The sequence below is a fragment of the Pimephales promelas genome, chromosome 24, assembly GCF_988280905.1.
Source record: "Pimephales promelas chromosome 24, fPimPro1.hap1.1, whole genome shotgun sequence".
NCBI classification, from domain to species: Eukaryota; Metazoa; Chordata; class Actinopteri; order Cypriniformes; family Leuciscidae; genus Pimephales; species Pimephales promelas.
The window spans coordinates 12,987,501-13,004,646 of NC_142792.1; the positions used below are offsets into that span (position 1 = coordinate 12,987,501).

The window sequence follows — 17,146 nt, forward strand, 5'->3', positions numbered from 1 at the left end:
TTTAAGTAGTAATAAAGTAGTTAAAAGAAGTCATTAAGATGGTAACATCTAAATTAACTGGTTTTATTCAAATAAAAAATATATATGTATAACATCAATGAACTTAAATACATTAAATGAAACCCAACACAGCTGATTTGTATAGGTTAAATAAGGTAAAAAATAGCTCTTTAAAGGTGGCAATTGCAGGTTACAGCCTTTTACAATGTCCAATATTGCGTTGAAATTTAAGTTTGAATGAGAATCAGCACATCTTAAAAACATCTTTAAAAAATGCACAAAAAATGCATTTTTCCTAAATATGCTTATTTGTACATACTGAATCTATGTTTGAAGTCTGGGGGAGAGGTTTACTACATCATTAAAAAATGACATAAAAAATGTCATTATGATTTAGAATATTTGGCTAATAGAATAGATTTTAGTATCTGGAAAATTCAGAAAAAAACTAACATGATATAACCTGTATAAGATGAGGGATGGTAATTAACGACACATTGTGATTGGTTCTCCTCCCGCAGGAACAGACACTGGTGCGGAGGTTCACTCATCAGAGAGGATTGGGTTCTGACTGATCAACAGTGCTTCTCCACCTGGTAATCTATCTCAACTCCTCTAATGACCAGTCACTCGCTCTCGTCAATGTAAAGCACATCGGAGTTTTCCTCCTCCTTGAGCGTGCCAGATTCTGGCCTGTCCCGGCCTTGTGTTCCCATCTGTCAGTTGATGTTTTCTACGAGACGTGCGGATCCAGAGTTTCCGGTTTAGGAGAGAGTAGTGACAGATCTGCTCGGACTGTGACTGATGGTTCTCTGCTCTTGTCAGCGGTGCATCTGTTTAGACTCGGCGTTCGGCTGCATGATATACGCCTGTGGATGTGCTTCACTGACACTTGAGTGAAAACCTGCTGGCTCTGTTTAGTTTGAGGGAGGAAAAGGGGACTGAGGAAGAGCGAGAGTGAGCGTGTCTGGCTTTTAGATCATCTCTACTTCCCCCAGATCCGCTCCCTGGTGGTTTTAGCTATCTTGTGCTTCGCATGAAGACACAGAACCGGGATGGACGCTCGAAACTGACCTCTGTGCCTTGATCAGAACTGGAGATGAGCTTAGCAGGAACGCTCTGCAACATACATATCTCGTGCTATGTCTGCAATCCAGATTATATATTTCCAAAAGACTAAAAATGACTTATCACCGTTCTACTCGGATACTTTAGTGGCATACTTCAGTTCTGTGTTTGACATATATGCTTGTATGTTCCTCAGTGTTCCTGACCTCTCGGAGTACACCGTGCAGGTGGGGCTTCTTCATCTCAACGCGTCCGCCGGCACGCAGGATCTCCGGATCGCACATGTGGTCTGCGGACCCGAGGGATCCAACTTGGCCCTGCTCAAACTCACAACGTAAGTGCGTTTATCCATCTGTCTATTTATCTTCTCATCCATCCAGCCATCCTTATGGTAACTCATAGTCTTATGCCCAGGCCTGCCCCTCTCTCTGAGCATGTGCGAACTGTGCAGCTTCCTGTCGCGGGGTGTGCCGTTGCAGAAGGCACTTACTGCCTCATGTATGGCTGGGGAGACACTAAAGGTACTATTCTGTTCTATTCTATTCTTTTCTTTACAGCAACATTGTGTAGGGGTTTGGAAACATTAAAAATGTCTTTTAAATAATTATGGTTGTTATATGCAAAAAAAGAGTCTGAGGACTGAGGAAATGATTAATATTCAAGGTGCAATGCTCCATTATTTATTATTCTTTGCTGATTCCATTCTATTCAACTCTATTTTATTCTTTTTTATTTTATTTTACTATTATATTTGCTCTTTGGCTACCTCAAAGCTTTTCTCATATGTTTTTCAGGGCTTTCGAAATGAATATATGAATATGTGAATTTTTTTCACATGCATTCAATTTGATAACTCAGATTCAGATTGTATATATATATATATATATATATATATATATATATATATATATATACTATTTATGCGTAGTAAATATATTTATTTGTTTTTTCCTTCTAAATAGTGCTGAATAGTAATATTAATTTTATGATTTTAAATAATATTATATAATTAATATAAAATATATTTATATATATATATATATATATATATATATATATATATATATATGTGTGTGTGTGTGTGTGGTAACACTTAGTTCAGGGTCCAATTCTGACTATTAACTAGTTGCGTATTAGCATGCATATTACTAGGATATTGGATGTTTATTAGTTCTTATTAAGCCCATAAACTTAACAACTACCTTACTGACTATTAATAAGCAGTCATTAGGAGTTTACTGGAGCCTAATCTAAAGTGTGACCATAATTATTTAAATATTTTCCACTGAAGTATTTGCTTTATTAAAATGGTAAAATAAAAATAAAAATCTGAAAACCCCTTATCTGTTTTATTTGGTATTTGGTATTTACTTCAAAACTCAGCTCTGATGCATTCAGGTGGTCTTAATAATCACAACGACATCTTTTATTCGTGTTTGTATGTGGACAAAGAAGAAGATACACAAATAAATATTTAATGTGACTCAGCATCAATAAAATACACACTTGAAGAAACTAAACATTCTAAGCTCATATTAAACCCTTTTTTCCAGTTATTTAGACACATAAGGCCAAATAAAGAAAGCTATTTGAACTTGCATGCAAACTTTCCAGACCTTTGCATTTCTATTAAAGCCAAAACTGGGACCCTCTACTTAATTTTGTCAAGAATACACCATCTATCTTTGCTGATTTGTAATTTGTATTTTTAATTAACCCTATGGTTTCTGTGTATAATTTCTTAAACCCAGGATGTAATCTGGGTGGTGTCATATTATTCTTCCATTTAATACCTTTTTTTTTTTTTTTTAGTTAAAAAAATAATAATTTCAATATTTATTTTATTTATTTATTGTGTAATTTGTAAACATACTTCTGTTTAATTTTCCTCCTCGGGGTGGGTGGGTCAAGGTTTACTGAGGGTTATGGATTGTTCATGTTTGAGTCCACCCTTGGTAGTTGTTAAAAATGGGGGGAAAGGGAATGTATACTTTTATTGTTATTGCTGTACCCTTTTGTATATTCCAAAAAAAAAAAAAAAAAACTGACCCTTTAATCCTCTCTGTTAGGCACAGGACATGAGGGCAGTCTGAAAATGGTGGGGCTTCCAATTGTCAGCAACAAAAGGTGTTCCCAAAGCCACAAAGGTATTCTGCCAATCACAGAGACCAAAATCTGTGCTGGAGGCAAGCGAGACCAGGGTGTTTGTGAGGTACGAGTCATTGAAGAGTATCGTTTCAGAGGATGGTGTTTATTCAATGATTGTGACCTCTACTCTTCACTATTCACCTCTTACAGAAAGACTACGGTGGCCCATTGGTGTGCCAGGAAGGAGAAAGCAAGGTCATAGTGGGCGTGAGCATCAACGGTCGTGGGTGTGCCGTGGCCAGGCGTCCTGCTGTCTTCGTCAACGTGGCCTTCTACTCTGAATGGATCCGCAAAGTCTTCAAGTACTATTCAGACATGGAAATAAGTTACTAGACTGTTATATTTTCCTATGTGGGGATAATATACTCATGGCGCGTTATGGTTTTCAGCATCTACAACGTGAAGACCATGGTTGCTTTACCATTGGTGTACACAAAACTTGGAGGCGTTTGTTTTTTATTTTTTAGTAATTAAATGAAAACCACCGGTACAAAAAAAGGTGCAAGACAAGATTATCTGATGTTCTCCCAAACAAACTGTAAAAATCAGACATCAGACATTATTTTCTTGTTTTAAACCAACAAATAGAGAAAATTGCAACTTTTTTTGTGGCTGGTTAGTTAACTCAAAAATCAAGGACGGATGGATAAATGAGGAAATAAAAGCAATTAGAAGAAACTGTGGTGTTCATCCACATGAACATGTTTGTCTCAGACCAGAGCAGATGTGGTTCTGAACGTCATTCCCTGGAGATACTTGAAGATGTCAATAACCCCACGTTTTCAGACAGGACGGAGTTTTTGTTTTCACTGGGGTGGATTTTTCCAGGTGTTATCGCTTGTGCACAAACTGAATTTTTTCCTCAGTGTAAATCATTTTAAAGGCATTTCAGGTGCAACGTAGGAGGACGAAATTTCCAATACACCATTTTCAACATCAACCACTTTCACGAATCAGATTCGGAGCGGCAGTCTGCACCGTGGCCGATTTTTCATGCCCGAATGAGATGTTATCACACATTTCCAGAAGGGTTCATTGACATTCTAATGTTTCGCACCTTGCCTTACTCCAGTTTGGAGCGTTCTGTGGCCCCTTTGGGGCCGTTTCATGTACTGCACTCCAAAGAGTGTGCGAATGTCACTCTGTGCATCCGTAGGTCTTATAGATCTGAAATTACAAACATCTGAAGGTCTTTCCTTTCACATGGTGTAATATATCTGTCGAAATTTTATACGCAGTTCGCGGAGTATTTATTTATGTCTTTTATAGATGGACCGAAGTCATGGCATTTCACCCTCCAGAAGTGTTTATTGTGTTTAATCTGGCCTGTAGATTTGAAACATAACATTTGTAAACAAAACAAAAGGACGATACGTCTTTAAAGGAAAATATTGGGTCATAACAGGACATTTTTGACTCGAAGGTTTATGTGCATGTGGAGGGTCTTTTCAGACCAAATTTAGACAATTTAGAGTGCTAAGATACTTAATCAAACTGCAGTACTGAACAGGCAGGCTAACTGTTTAAACTAATGTTTATCATGTTTTTAATCCGAAAATGTGTTTTATTGTAAATAATGTGCTCGCTATGTATATAAGGTGCCTGTGTTTTGACATTTTATCATTTTAACACATCGGTTTTGTGATTTCCTCTTTTCGCTGCTGCCATCAGTTGTCTTAATATTGAATATCTAGGCTGCTGTTGTTGTTTTTAACACTATTTTTATATGACTTTTTTTGTATTTCCAACTTTTAAAATGTAAATGTGACCCTTTTTTATTATTTGTAAATAATTAAAACTTAAAAAAAAGTTATTATTGGTCATTTCAGTTTCTTTTAAACAGTGTTGTTAGAAATATTAGAAAAATGGCAATAGCACATAACAAGATTACAAGATTACTAATTCAAAATATTAATAAATACTATAATAGTCTAATGATTAATGTGCTAATGTGTTGTTTTTGTCAGTTGGCTTTCAGCAGGTTGTGTGTTTAGGCGACCCATAGCTGATGAATACAACCCCCTCTTATGGGCGATGGAAAAGGACGTGTGAGAAGAAAGGTCACGCCGATAGTTTCCTGTTTCCTCCAGTGCACTTAAATCAGCGGGGGTCAAAGGTCAGAGTTCAACCTGTTGAAAAGCTAACTGAATTCATAAAGCAGTTTCTTCAGTCAAACGGGAGCAGACAGAGTGTATGTTGAAGCCATCATGGATGAGAGTCATGAGAGCTCTCATGAATAAGCCGTTTCAGTTCCAGATCCATGATGGATTGTTGCCGCCATATGAGGTTAAACTAATACACTTGATTCAATTAATCCAGCGGAGGCTGATTATGGTTGAATCAGATGTGTTAGTTCAAGGCTGGAACAAATTATGCTGTCGTGGGTTCCCAGAAGACAAGAGTTGAAAACCACTGGAACAGACACAAGACGTCAGATCTTCTATAGGACTCCGACGTACAGTAAAACACAGAGGTTTTGTGTTTAAATCAAGAGAAAACCACATTTCCACCCGAAACTCTCTCTCTCTGAGAGTAATCATTTGAAGTCATTTTTTCTGCTTCAGTGCTTTGTTAACTGCTCGTATAATGGCTCTCTTCAATCTTTTTTTATTTTATTTTTTGAGCATCTTGCTTGTGCAGAGTGGTGCATATTTTCTTTATAGACTTCACTGCATGTACATCGAAAGAGTTTATGCGTTTGATCTTTCGAACGTGGAAAATAAACACTAACAATTTTAGATTCATGGCATTTATGTCAGAAATAAGCCTGTGAGTTTGACCTCTGCGTGTTTGTCAGAGTAGCCCAGACTCCCTGTTAGCGCTTGAAGCATTCTGGTTTGTGTCCAAGTGTTGATCTCGTTCACTCACCGTGTAGAAGTATGCGAGTCCAGTCCAAAGCTCACAGGAGAGATTTCTTACCAGATGAACCTGCGCTGACAGAGGTGGTCTGAGAGAGAGCACTGATCAGCCACAACATTAAAACCACCTGTAGTTCCCACTAATGCTGTTAAAACAGCTCTGTTGCATCAAGACATGGATTCCACAAGACCTCTAAATGTGTCCTGTTGGATCTGACACCACAGATGACACCTCCATGGATTGGATTTGTTGGTCCAGGACATCCCATGCTCAGTCAGATTGAGATCTGGGGAAATTGGAGGCCAAGGCAAAACCTTGAAGTCTGCGTCATGTTCCTCAAACCATTCCTGAACAATTTGTGCAGTGTGGAAGGGTGCATTATACTGCTGAAAGAGGCCATTGCCATCAGGGAACACTATCCCTATGAAAGGTTGTACATGGTTTGCAACAATCTTTAGGTAGGTGGTACTGTATCTGTTAAAGGAGAAGTTCACTTTTAATTTACTCACCCCCATGTCATCCAAGATGTCCACGTCTTTCTTTCTTCAGTCGAAAAGAAATTAAGGTTTTTGATGAAAACATTCCAGGATTTTCTCCATATAATGGACTTCGTTGGGAACCAAACAGTTCAAGGTCCAAAAGACAGTTTCAGTGCAGCTTCAAAGGGCTTTAAACGACACCAGATGATGAATAAGTGTCTTAGGACCCTTTGAGTCATGACTCGAAAAAAGATTTGTTCATTTTGATGAACAGGAGAGTCATGAACGCGCATCACAGAACAGAGCAAGGCGAGCATTTGTGCTTATAAAACGTTAACTTTTTTATTTATTTTTGAAACGACTGATCGTTTCTCTAGATAAGACCCTTATTCATCGTCTGGTGTCGTTTAAAGCCCTTTGAAGATGCACTGAAACTCTCATTTGGACCTTGAACCGTTTGGTTCCCAATGAAGTCCATTATATGGAGAAAATCCTGGAATGTTTTCATCAAAAACCTTAATTTAGTTTCGACTGAAGAAAGAAAGACAGTTCCAGTTCTGTTGGTGCATGTGCTGCGAGATGACCACTAGGACTTTTATTTTACCTTGTGTATATGTCCAAAAAATACCCATTTGCTTATTTGTTTAGCTAAGTCGCTTATGTTATTAAATGTAGAATAAAGGGGCTCTGATATATGCTGCAAAATTCAGATATTTTTCACTTGAAAGTTCAAAATGTGTATTTAATAAACAAAAAATTTACAAAATGATACAAAATAACGTTTTAAAGATGCATTATAAAATGTAAATGTTTAAAGAAAATATAAAAAAACAAGTCTTTGTTCAAATCAAATTTTGTGTTGCTTCCAATTTGATTCATTATATTTTTTAAGAATATTGAGTTATTTTATAAGACAAAAAGTGAAAAGTGTTTTGTTTTTGCATTGTATCTCTTTATTATGTATTCCCGATTTGACAAATTCGACAGACAATAAGTGAGACAGGTTTTAAGTTTTCAGTCTGTGTTATTTTTAAAGCACTTTTTTCTCACTTAAAACATACAACCAACATATCAAAAACATAATTATTAGTCTAAAAAAAGTACATCCAGACCAAATGCCACTTTTTCTTTCCTTTGCTGCCCTCTACTGTCCACACCGTCAACCAAATTCAAAACCTTGAAACGTTCTGTCCAATCAGAGATTGATGAGAAGCCCACTGTGAGCGATTAAGACTTTCATCTGTGTTCGAGGGAACCAATCGGTAATCTGATTCCATTTGGCCATGTTGTTGATATGATCGCATCAAACTCTCTGTGTGATCCAATGGACATGTTGACATTGCATCAGAGTTCAAATGAGCCCATGGAAAAGGGTTTTTGTCTCTGTGATGGGCCAATGGAAAAGTGGATTGTGTGTGATGAGCCAAGTAACCGTCCAATGAGCTGCCAGAGGTCGCTGGCAGAGAAATCAAAGCATTCCTACTTCTCAGAAATCCAGTTACACCTGAGAAAGAGAAATCATTTATAATGCAGACTGATTCTACAATGAAAACAAGACATCAAGACTTACCCAGTGATCCACAGTCACTACGCTCTTCCCTTCGCTCCCTCCTCATCCTCGCTCTGCGATTGGAAAACCAAACCTTCAGATGGAAGGTCAAGACCAGGTCAAACATCCAACAAAAAGCATCTTCTTCATTTGGCAAATGTTTCTTTATGGGTAAAAAAGCAACTTTAAATCTGAATTGCCTTAATGGTGTCTTGTGGAAGGTTTGTCTCCTCAGACAGCTTTTCTCTGGTCAGCAGGTCAGGATAAAGCCCACGGATGAACTCTGAATGGCCAGAAATCAGAAGGGGAGATGTTGCGATGTCAGTATAATAGCACACAGATGGACTCTGAGCAGACAGTGAGAGATTGAAGTGACTGAAAGTGAATCACCTTTCTCTAACCTCTCACTCTGGTTTGGTGTGAAAGCAGTTCTGTTGCGAGGAGAGGTGCCTCGCGGGGTTGTGTCCGTTTGTTGCTGTAAACTCCTCTGCTCATCTACTTCTGGGTGAAAGGAAGTGAACGGAAAAGGTTAGTGCACATATTTGTTTCAAGACCAATAGGATGAATGCATGTGAGACGTTTTAGATGGGACACTTAATCATCTTTATCATTATGGGCCTATTCTTCTATTAGTAAACATAAGCAAGTTCTAACCTGAATTGTGTAGTACAAGTAACACTATAAAGCCTTCTTTTTGTATGTGGTGATCTTAAAAAGTAGCACTTGGACAATTTGGTGGTTGATTGGAGAAATTTACTGTATAAAATATGGTAGCAAGACTTTACGGTAAGGTTTTACAGTCTTAACTTAAAATTTACAGGAAAAAAAAACGTATTTATTATCTGATTTAATGTTAAATTATCGACTAATTGAAGTATTAATATCAGATGACATTTTAAAACTATGTCTCGCTTCACCTGCATGTATTTACCCTAGTATTTGAATCATGAATGAATTGGATTACCTGTGTAAATGTGTTTGACGCTCGGATATGCACTGCCCATCATATCCACATCTAGATGAATCTTCTTAAGAATCCGGTTTATGGATGACACCTGATGGACATTGATTTGTTGAATAAAAAATGGCTCTTTAGATTATTTTTGAGAACTGTTCAACCAAAAAGTTATTTGGGGAACCAAAAAAGGTTCTTCACTGAGTAATACCTCATAATGAGGTCCTCTTTTGAAACATTTATATATATATATATATATATATATATATATATATATATATATATAATGTGGAAATTTGCTTTCAAAACTACACCAGTTTTAAGGAAGACCTACACTGGGGACTGTATCTCCTCTACAGACTCGATCTGTCGCCAGTTTTTGTCGGATCTCCCAGGCGAACAGTGTGGGGTTCTGCCGCTTGTGCTGCGCAATGATGGAGATGACGTCAGGAGTCAGGAGCCTGGGTCTGCTTCCTCCCGTTGCTTTGGGACCAATGGCCCCTGTTCGCTGAAACCTGCCCAAAATCTTACTAACGCAGCCGTTGGAGACCTGACAGAGCATAGGCTTATTCCAGCATGTATAGATATTCACATAAACACATGGCAAAGGTGAGAATTTGACTCAATACCTTGAGTATTTTGGAGATCTCACACGGTCTCACACCCTCGGTCGCGAGCTCAACCATCAATCTCCGTTTACAGACGGGCAGAGGACGACCGTTCAGAAACACACCGCCCAGCTGATTCACACTCCCTTCTTCTCCTCCTGACACATATATCCACAGATAAGGCTACATTAATAGGAAGTTTGCGCATTTATAATGCAGTGGAATTTCTTCCATAATCAGCTGAACAACTTTTCTGCGCCTTTGCTGAATAAATGTGGAATGTTTAAATGCCGACCTTCATTTCCCAGAACATAGTTTGCGCTGCACATCCCAATGGGCACCTGGTAGCCTTGCCAACAACAAAATAGATTTTAGTAAACATATAAAGCATTAAATTAGCCTGAAAATCTAACGCGGGAATAAAACTACAATGAGTTATAAGACGGTCTTTTTCTGTGAAGGAGATGCGTCCTTGCGCGTGGACCCCTCACTGCCCCGGCGCGCGACTTCTTATATAGCTAACCTAGTGTCCTTATCAAGATGACGTACTGTGCACATAGGAGGGAAAAAAGGTAAATATAGACACTCGATGTTGATAATGTAGTCACTGATTGTTTTCACTGACTTTTATCCATAATTTATACCTAAAATCAAAAGGGGGAATTGATAGGTGATAAGCACCTGCTTGTAACTCTGTAAAACTGAAAACTTGTTCCTAAAATCTGATTGTTTGATTGGATGTTGTTCCACAAAATTTGTCACTGGGATGGCACCCTTTAAAATGGTTCTAATGTGTACCATAATATGTAGACCTTGGCAACAAGTAGCCTACCTTTGAGGTAGGCTACTAATATGCAATCTATATAAAAATATGTAGGTAGGCTATATACCTTTGCTGTACAAATATGAACAGCTTTTGTACTTTTTTCTAAAAGTGAAGGGTTGCAACACCGTTTTTGTAATGTTTAGAGTTAGATTGCAAGCATACGCGCGAATTTGACGCTAAAAGTGTTGTTTGGCGAAACCCGTCCATTCATTTCAATGATGTTCGCGCGCTTTCCATTTCCACACTGAATGTAGGCCTAGTAGTTATTATTAGTTTGAAAAGTCTTTTAGATAAGTTTACTGTGGAACTCAGTGGCGTAAGTGCCAAAGATGAACCTGAAAAAGATTACGCTCAGAAAAACAATCTTCAAAAATAATCAACTAAACTAAAAACAGCGCGCCTTCTAAAATATCATTGTGTCCTAATTGGCACTGTGTGCACCGATGGGACAGATGCAGTGGTTAGACTTGCAAGTTCCCTGCGCACATAGGCCAATGAGACGATTATTTCGAGAAAGTAGGTAGGGCCTACCCCAAATGATTTATTTAGAAGATGTGTTCATTTAGAAAAACATCGCTTGCATAAAAAGTGCTTCATGAGTAGGCCTATTTGTTGAGCGAATAGAGAGCACCAAGTGTCTGATTTCAGCACCAGCCCGCGCTGAACAGGTCCCGACCCATGATGTTCTGAATGAGCGAATGAAAACAGTGCTCGCCCACGTATGAAAGTAGTCAGCTTCCAAATTATGATTTTGAAATGTTATACTCATTTATGTGCCCACAAGCCCTGTTTTACTACTGTGCTTCTCAAACGACTGGAGATTGAGGCTCTCCGGCTGTCACGTGACTGGCGCATCTTTCATCCTTCCACGCGACGACTGTAGCTACATGTTAATCAGATTTAGCTCTTTTAAAGCAAACATTTGAAAGCCTGCTCCAAAGACGACTGCCATATGGTAAAGTGCTTTTGATAAATCATAAATCCATCATGGAGCCCCTTTTATTACATTTTCTTTCAAGCATGAACAAATAGAGTCCGAGGGGCAAATGTGAACCAATTGTGGTTTTATTTATAAAAATCGAGAGCTGAAAACCCTCCCAGATGTCCCTTGTCTGGCCAGCAGATAAAATGTGTTGTAAACGTTTCAAAGGAAATATTTGGAGAGCAAATATTAGCGCGAGAGTATCCACACAAGCCTCATCTTTGGTCCTGCTCAATGACTAATTGGGCATCATTAGGTAAACCCACACAGATCGAAGATTGTGGAAATAAGGTTGGATTTTAAAATGCCATATGGTGCAAATTACATATTAACCACCCCTTACAGCATAATAATATCCCGCAGGACCGAACGATGCATACATAAACGCGACGACCGATTTGAACGCCAACATCTCCTTGCCAACGAAATGACCATACAAACAACATATTTATTTATTACTTCAGAGAGCTTTACCTTCCTTTTTACTCGTTTTATTAAACGAAACTTGATAATTAAACGAGTTAAAGTTTCAAAAATGAAAAGGACGAACCCCTCTCTGTGCGCAAATCTGTCTGGCACTTTGGGGATGTTAACAATTTGAACATTTAAATCAATACGAATTTGATTTATTCGCGTATCTTGTGCCGTCAGAAATCAAGAAAGCCACACTAATGAGTCATCTTTCCATGTTGTGCTCTGAATTATAGCACTTAAAGTCTGACAAGGCACCCGCGTAAATGTGTACATGGAGCTCTCCAAACGCGCACACGTGTGGCCATTGCAATTCAAATATCAATTGAAATAGTGCGGATGAATCTTTAAAATTAAGAGGACGCAAAAAACATTTTTTGACACTAGCTTTAAAGTCCCATGGCCTCTTTTTTTTATTTTTATTTTTCACTATTTGCACCAAAGCTCATGGCTGACAGTTGAGAAAGTGCACTTTCGTGCCAACAATGCAAAAATTCGGGTACATCTAATCTTTTACGTTTCCTCCCCAAACGTGTTATTTAATTGCATAACTGTCCACAAAGCTATAGGTACACCACCTTATCGTTTTCAAGGCTCATGGTTACATGTACTCACCGTTGTTGGAGCTCAGTGAGACAGCTGGGAAAAGTCCAGAATTGAAGTAATCGTTTAATTTCACAGTTTGTATGCCAATCAGTAATAATGCATGAGCCATATGGTTATAAGCCATAAGTGAAGTAAAGCATGTTTTCAGGTTCTTGCGTTTGTCCTGATCCGAATATTTTGAAACAACAATGATCGACTAATGTTTTAATAATTCATTTGACGCATTAAGAGAGGTGACTGTTCCTTTTATTAATCAAGTAGCCTATTAGAACAATCAAGAGGGTGAACTATAGGCTAGTTGTATGGTTGTGGGTGTGAATGAATGTATGTCCAATCTGCATTCATGTGACCACTCATATTATGATTTTTGTATGAGATACTAATGAGCATTGTAAAAAAAAAAAAAAAAAAAAAAAAAAAAAATCGGGTAATCTCATCTGGGACATTGGGTAATGTGGGACACCTATCTCCACTGTGTTTATTTCCTGTTCACTATAGGTTTAGCATGGAGGTCATATAACTGAAATCACATGACTTTATGGGGGTGATGCCACAGAAAGGTTCAGGGCACTTGTCAATCAAGAAGCTTCCTTTGGAATTGCATGACAAGGGCATTGACATATAGGACACTGTTAAGGACATAAATCTTTCATAAATAAGACAATGTTCCTATTGTGGTCAAATTATGTTTGTGATCTATTCAAGCAACAAAATATGTATTAAAGTGTTGAAAATGTGTGTTTTTTCTTCTTTCAAACATTTGGTTGTTGTCCCACTTTATCAAATATGATTGAGAATGTGGGACAGCATGCTTTGGTAATCTGGGACAGTCTTCAAATGAGGGAAATATGCAATTTAGGACCTTTATAAGGACAACTATAACTGAATGGGTAATCTGTCAATCAAATAGATGTTTGCTGTTGCTTAAATTTTAGTTAAAATGTTAAATATTATACAAGTTTTTTAGAGTTATAAATGAATTTAAATGAATAACACAGTAGATTGTTAACCCTGATGTGATAGAACTTCTTTTTCCTTGGAACACTCTTTATGTAAATATGACCATGTGTATATGAATTAATGAAATTTCTATGAATTATTATACATTTTAGGCCGAACACATGTCCCAAATTACAAAGTGACCTGTCTCAGATTATCAAATTCATGTTGCATTAATTTTTGGGGCTAAAAACACTATAGATGTGGCATGTCTCCTCTAGGTAATATCTACATTCGTTCTTCTGGTGTGGGTAGAAAACTAAGGGATTTCAGAAAAAGTTTAATGTGTTGATCTAATATGTTAGATAGATATAGAAATAAATTACAGAAGTCAAAATTGCAAAAGAATTCCCAGATTAACAGAATTCACCACTATAAAATCATTTGGGTGCAAGGCGTCACACACATTTCTATTTGTTCCAGCAGAACTATTCCAATGCATATAGCTACTTCTATTCTAACATAAGTTCAATATGATCTACTATAGAAAAAAGGTGATGTCAACAGAGTCTCACTTCATTTAAAAAAAAAAAATGGAGATGTGTAATATTGAATTATGAGTCAATGCAATATCTGTCAAATGGCGTCATCTAGTGGCCAGTAAGTACTTTCACAGCATTATTGTCGAGCAGGGGGTCCATCTCATCCAGATCTCATCACAATATGAAGTCTTTTTATTAATGTCAGAATATGTATATCATATTTTGACAGTGCATATTTATGAAATTGCATGCATAATTATGAAACCTGTTGAATTACAAACGAACGTAAAATCATAGTCGATATAGCCTTTAGTTAAGTGCTTTCAGTTTGGGTTTCACCACACGGCTTCTTCAACAGGAATTGTCTCTAAATCAATTCCAAAATGCAGGTATGCGTGGGGAAGCCGCAGTTTAAATGACACAATTAACAAATTAACAATTATTTGTGTCTTGTCACATGTTTTCTCTCTTTTTTTTTAATTAATTCTAACAAATAATTTTTTAAGGCTCTTATATTGTTAATAGTGTTAATATTGTGTTATAACTGTGATTTCTATTGTACAATTTCATACTCAACGGACATTAAATTACATATGTAGCCTACTACAGGCTTCTTGATCTCTCTCAATCCTCCATCCATGTTGCACAGAGAAAAGTATTTGTATAAAAAAACAAACAAACAAACAAACAAACAAACAAACAAACAAATAAATAAATAAATAAATATAAAAAGAAATACTTGTGCAAAGAAATAAATACAAATAAGTTAATGCATGAATAAATGCACAAAACACAAACAAACAATCAAACAAACAAATATAGAGAGTAATAAATAAATAAATGAAGTTAGGTCCATAATAAATAAAGGAAAACAATATTCAAAAATAATTCAGGATTCAATTTCAGAAGTTTCTTTCTTTCTTTCTTTCTTTCTTTCTTTCTTTCTTTCTTTCTTTCTTTCTTTCTTTCTTTCTTTCTTTCTTTCTTTCTTTCTTTCTTTCTTTCTTTCTTTCTTTCTTTCGACTGTATGCTCACTCATGAAACATATGTGCCAACATAGTAGCAAAGTAAATAAAATGAGTAATAATAATAATACAAAATGAATTCATAAATATTCAATTGGTGTGTGTTGTGAATGTGAACATGTGCAGTATGCACACGGTTTTTTTAAATCTGTGCTGACGTGTCGCACCTCCCCACTCACCGGATGTCATCACTCGTGTCTAACGTCACAACCAAATCGCCCCATTCAGAGCGCGAGTGTGACGCTGTGACCGAGGAAGTGCAACATTTCTACGTGTACATCCCAATGCTGTGCTTCCGGTTAAGCAAAGCGTGATCAGTCGTGCTCAGTCTCTCTTCTTCCCTTTCTCGGATCACAGTAGAGGCGTCTCATAGGACTCTCCCGGTTCCTTTACCTCTCTCTTTCTTCCCTCCCTAACGGAATACTCATCCAGCTCAGCGGACATGGCATCTGCAGTACAGGCACAAGTTCAGTCCAACCCAACTTCAGCCCCGCAGCTGCAGAGGGGAATAGTGAAGATGGTAGGAGAACACAAGTGTTGGTCTGGGGGGGCTGGAGATAGCAAAGACTTAACAAAGTTCAGGTTTTTCATGTCAGTCATGTATTATGCAGCCTGCTGGTTTTCCACTAGTTCTCTTGATTTGTTTTGGCGAGTCTTCAAGTTGTTTCCATGGTCAGCAGAAATTGACAGAAGTTGAGCGGGCTTCAGTTGTGATCCAGATGGACAACGTTATATTCAAAGTTCATTTGTTGGCTTTTATTTGCTGTTGTAAACGAAGCCTAACGTTATTAAATACCAGTCGCTAAGTCTAAATATTTTGCAGCAATGTTTGCAAAGAGGCACATATTTCATAACAAACTCATGATAGTTTGTCAAACAGTTGTCTTGTATCAAAGCAGAGTTTTTCTAGAGTTTATCTGAAGCAAAATCTAGATTTGTGGTTGTATTTGATTTGTTATTGGCTGAGTTAACGGATTTGGACTCATGCTAGTGACTCGAAACTTCTGAATCGGTTCACAAAAAGAGTCATTTGCGGATTCGTCCAGGTTGCACTTCCAGGAGGTGGCGCCACGAGAGTGTTTTATACGTTACGAGAGAGTCTATTGAATCATTCGCTTACTAAACCGATTCGGTGAAGTCATGAATGAGCTTTTAGTATTTTTTTATTTATTTATTTACAAATGATAACAAAACATCTCTATTTTTTCATGTATCGTCCAACTGCAGGGTTTGATTTTGTTTTAACATATAGAAAATAATGTGAGACTTATCTGTTTGTGGTCAAAAGTAATTCCCTGCTTTGTCAGTTTTTGAATGCAGTTGTTTGTACAGTTGAATCAGAACGAATGAACTGATTTAAAGATTCGTTCAGAAACACTCTCTCGCGAATCAAACGGTCAGTAATCTGGAATCACCACTATGAGTAGTCGTACCACACTTTCATTTGAATTTAAGTTCGAAGTTCAGATTTTATTCTGTCAGTCTTGCTTGTGAGATTTCATGTGTGTTCGTGCGCTCGAGGAAATTCTCATTGAGTTTCGCTCGCGTCGTGTTACAGTGTTTCTGTGTTGTAACTAGACTCATTCAGCTCCTCATGTCTGACCAGGCTCTGCAGTTTCGGACTGTTTGCTTTTTATCTCCTCTGGTCAACGAAAGGGTAGCAGATAGGAGAAACTGACACGTAGGTTTTCCAAGGAGAAACTCATTTCACTAACGTGAGGCAACCTACAAGTAGAAACGCTGTATGATATCAAAGCCTTTATTCAACCTAATTATCCGTGAAATTAGCTTTTTTGTTTTAATGTTCTCAGTAGTTGTTCTAGTTATAGCAGCTCTTTATGTGGATAAAACTGTCACAACATGTACAGTATTTGCTATCCATAGTTTTGAGGCAAACGCCTCTGTAACCAGTTCATGTTTTTGTGTGAACAAATATGTAAACATTTAAATATGTATTTGTTGTTGATGTCTTGTGCATCATTTATCACTATTTTAACTAGTTTTAATAAGTTTAAGTAAAGCGTAGAACACTACTGGGTTGCACAATCATCATTGACGATTTCAACCAGTGTTTGTGACATGACGGCTT

The 17,146-nt window shown here is 37.4% G+C and overlaps 3 protein-coding genes across 4 annotated transcripts in view; 2 read left to right on the forward strand and 1 right to left on the reverse strand.

The window, feature by feature from the left end:
• hgfa (hepatocyte growth factor a) overlaps window positions 1-5,004 on the forward strand; it is a 22,323-nt gene extending 17,319 nt beyond the window's left edge. For both annotated transcript variants that reach the window (XM_089127029.1, XM_039667580.2), the window contains exons 14-18: window positions 522-596; window positions 1,265-1,402; window positions 1,483-1,589; window positions 3,138-3,280; window positions 3,367-5,004. In XM_089127029.1, coding sequence (XP_088983155.1) covers window positions 522-596; window positions 1,265-1,402; window positions 1,483-1,589; window positions 3,138-3,280; window positions 3,367-3,549 — 646 coding nt within the window. In that variant the 3' untranslated portion in view covers window positions 3,550-5,004. The remainder of the gene's footprint in view (window positions 1-521; window positions 597-1,264; window positions 1,403-1,482; window positions 1,590-3,137; window positions 3,281-3,366) is intronic.
• A 2,555-nt stretch (window positions 5,005-7,559) lies between these two features.
• pax4 (paired box 4) lies at window positions 7,560-9,967 on the reverse strand. Its single transcript, XM_089127317.1, has 8 exons — window positions 9,962-9,967; window positions 9,688-9,849; window positions 9,393-9,608; window positions 9,068-9,158; window positions 8,494-8,601; window positions 8,304-8,386; window positions 8,125-8,197; window positions 7,560-8,058 (listed from the first exon to the last, which is right to left on the reverse strand). The coding sequence occupies exons 1-8, from the start codon at window positions 9,965-9,967 to the stop codon at window positions 7,724-7,726; spliced, it is 1,074 nt and encodes a 357-aa protein (XP_088983443.1). The 3' UTR covers window positions 7,560-7,723.
• Window positions 9,968-15,275: 5,308 nt separating this feature from the next.
• Window positions 15,276-17,146, forward strand: part of snd1 (staphylococcal nuclease and tudor domain containing 1) — a 182,500-nt gene continuing 180,629 nt past the window's right edge. Inside the window, exon 1 of the mRNA XM_039668310.2 lies at window positions 15,276-15,577. Coding sequence (XP_039524244.2) covers window positions 15,500-15,577 — 78 coding nt within the window. The 5' untranslated portion in view covers window positions 15,276-15,499. The remainder of the gene's footprint in view (window positions 15,578-17,146) is intronic.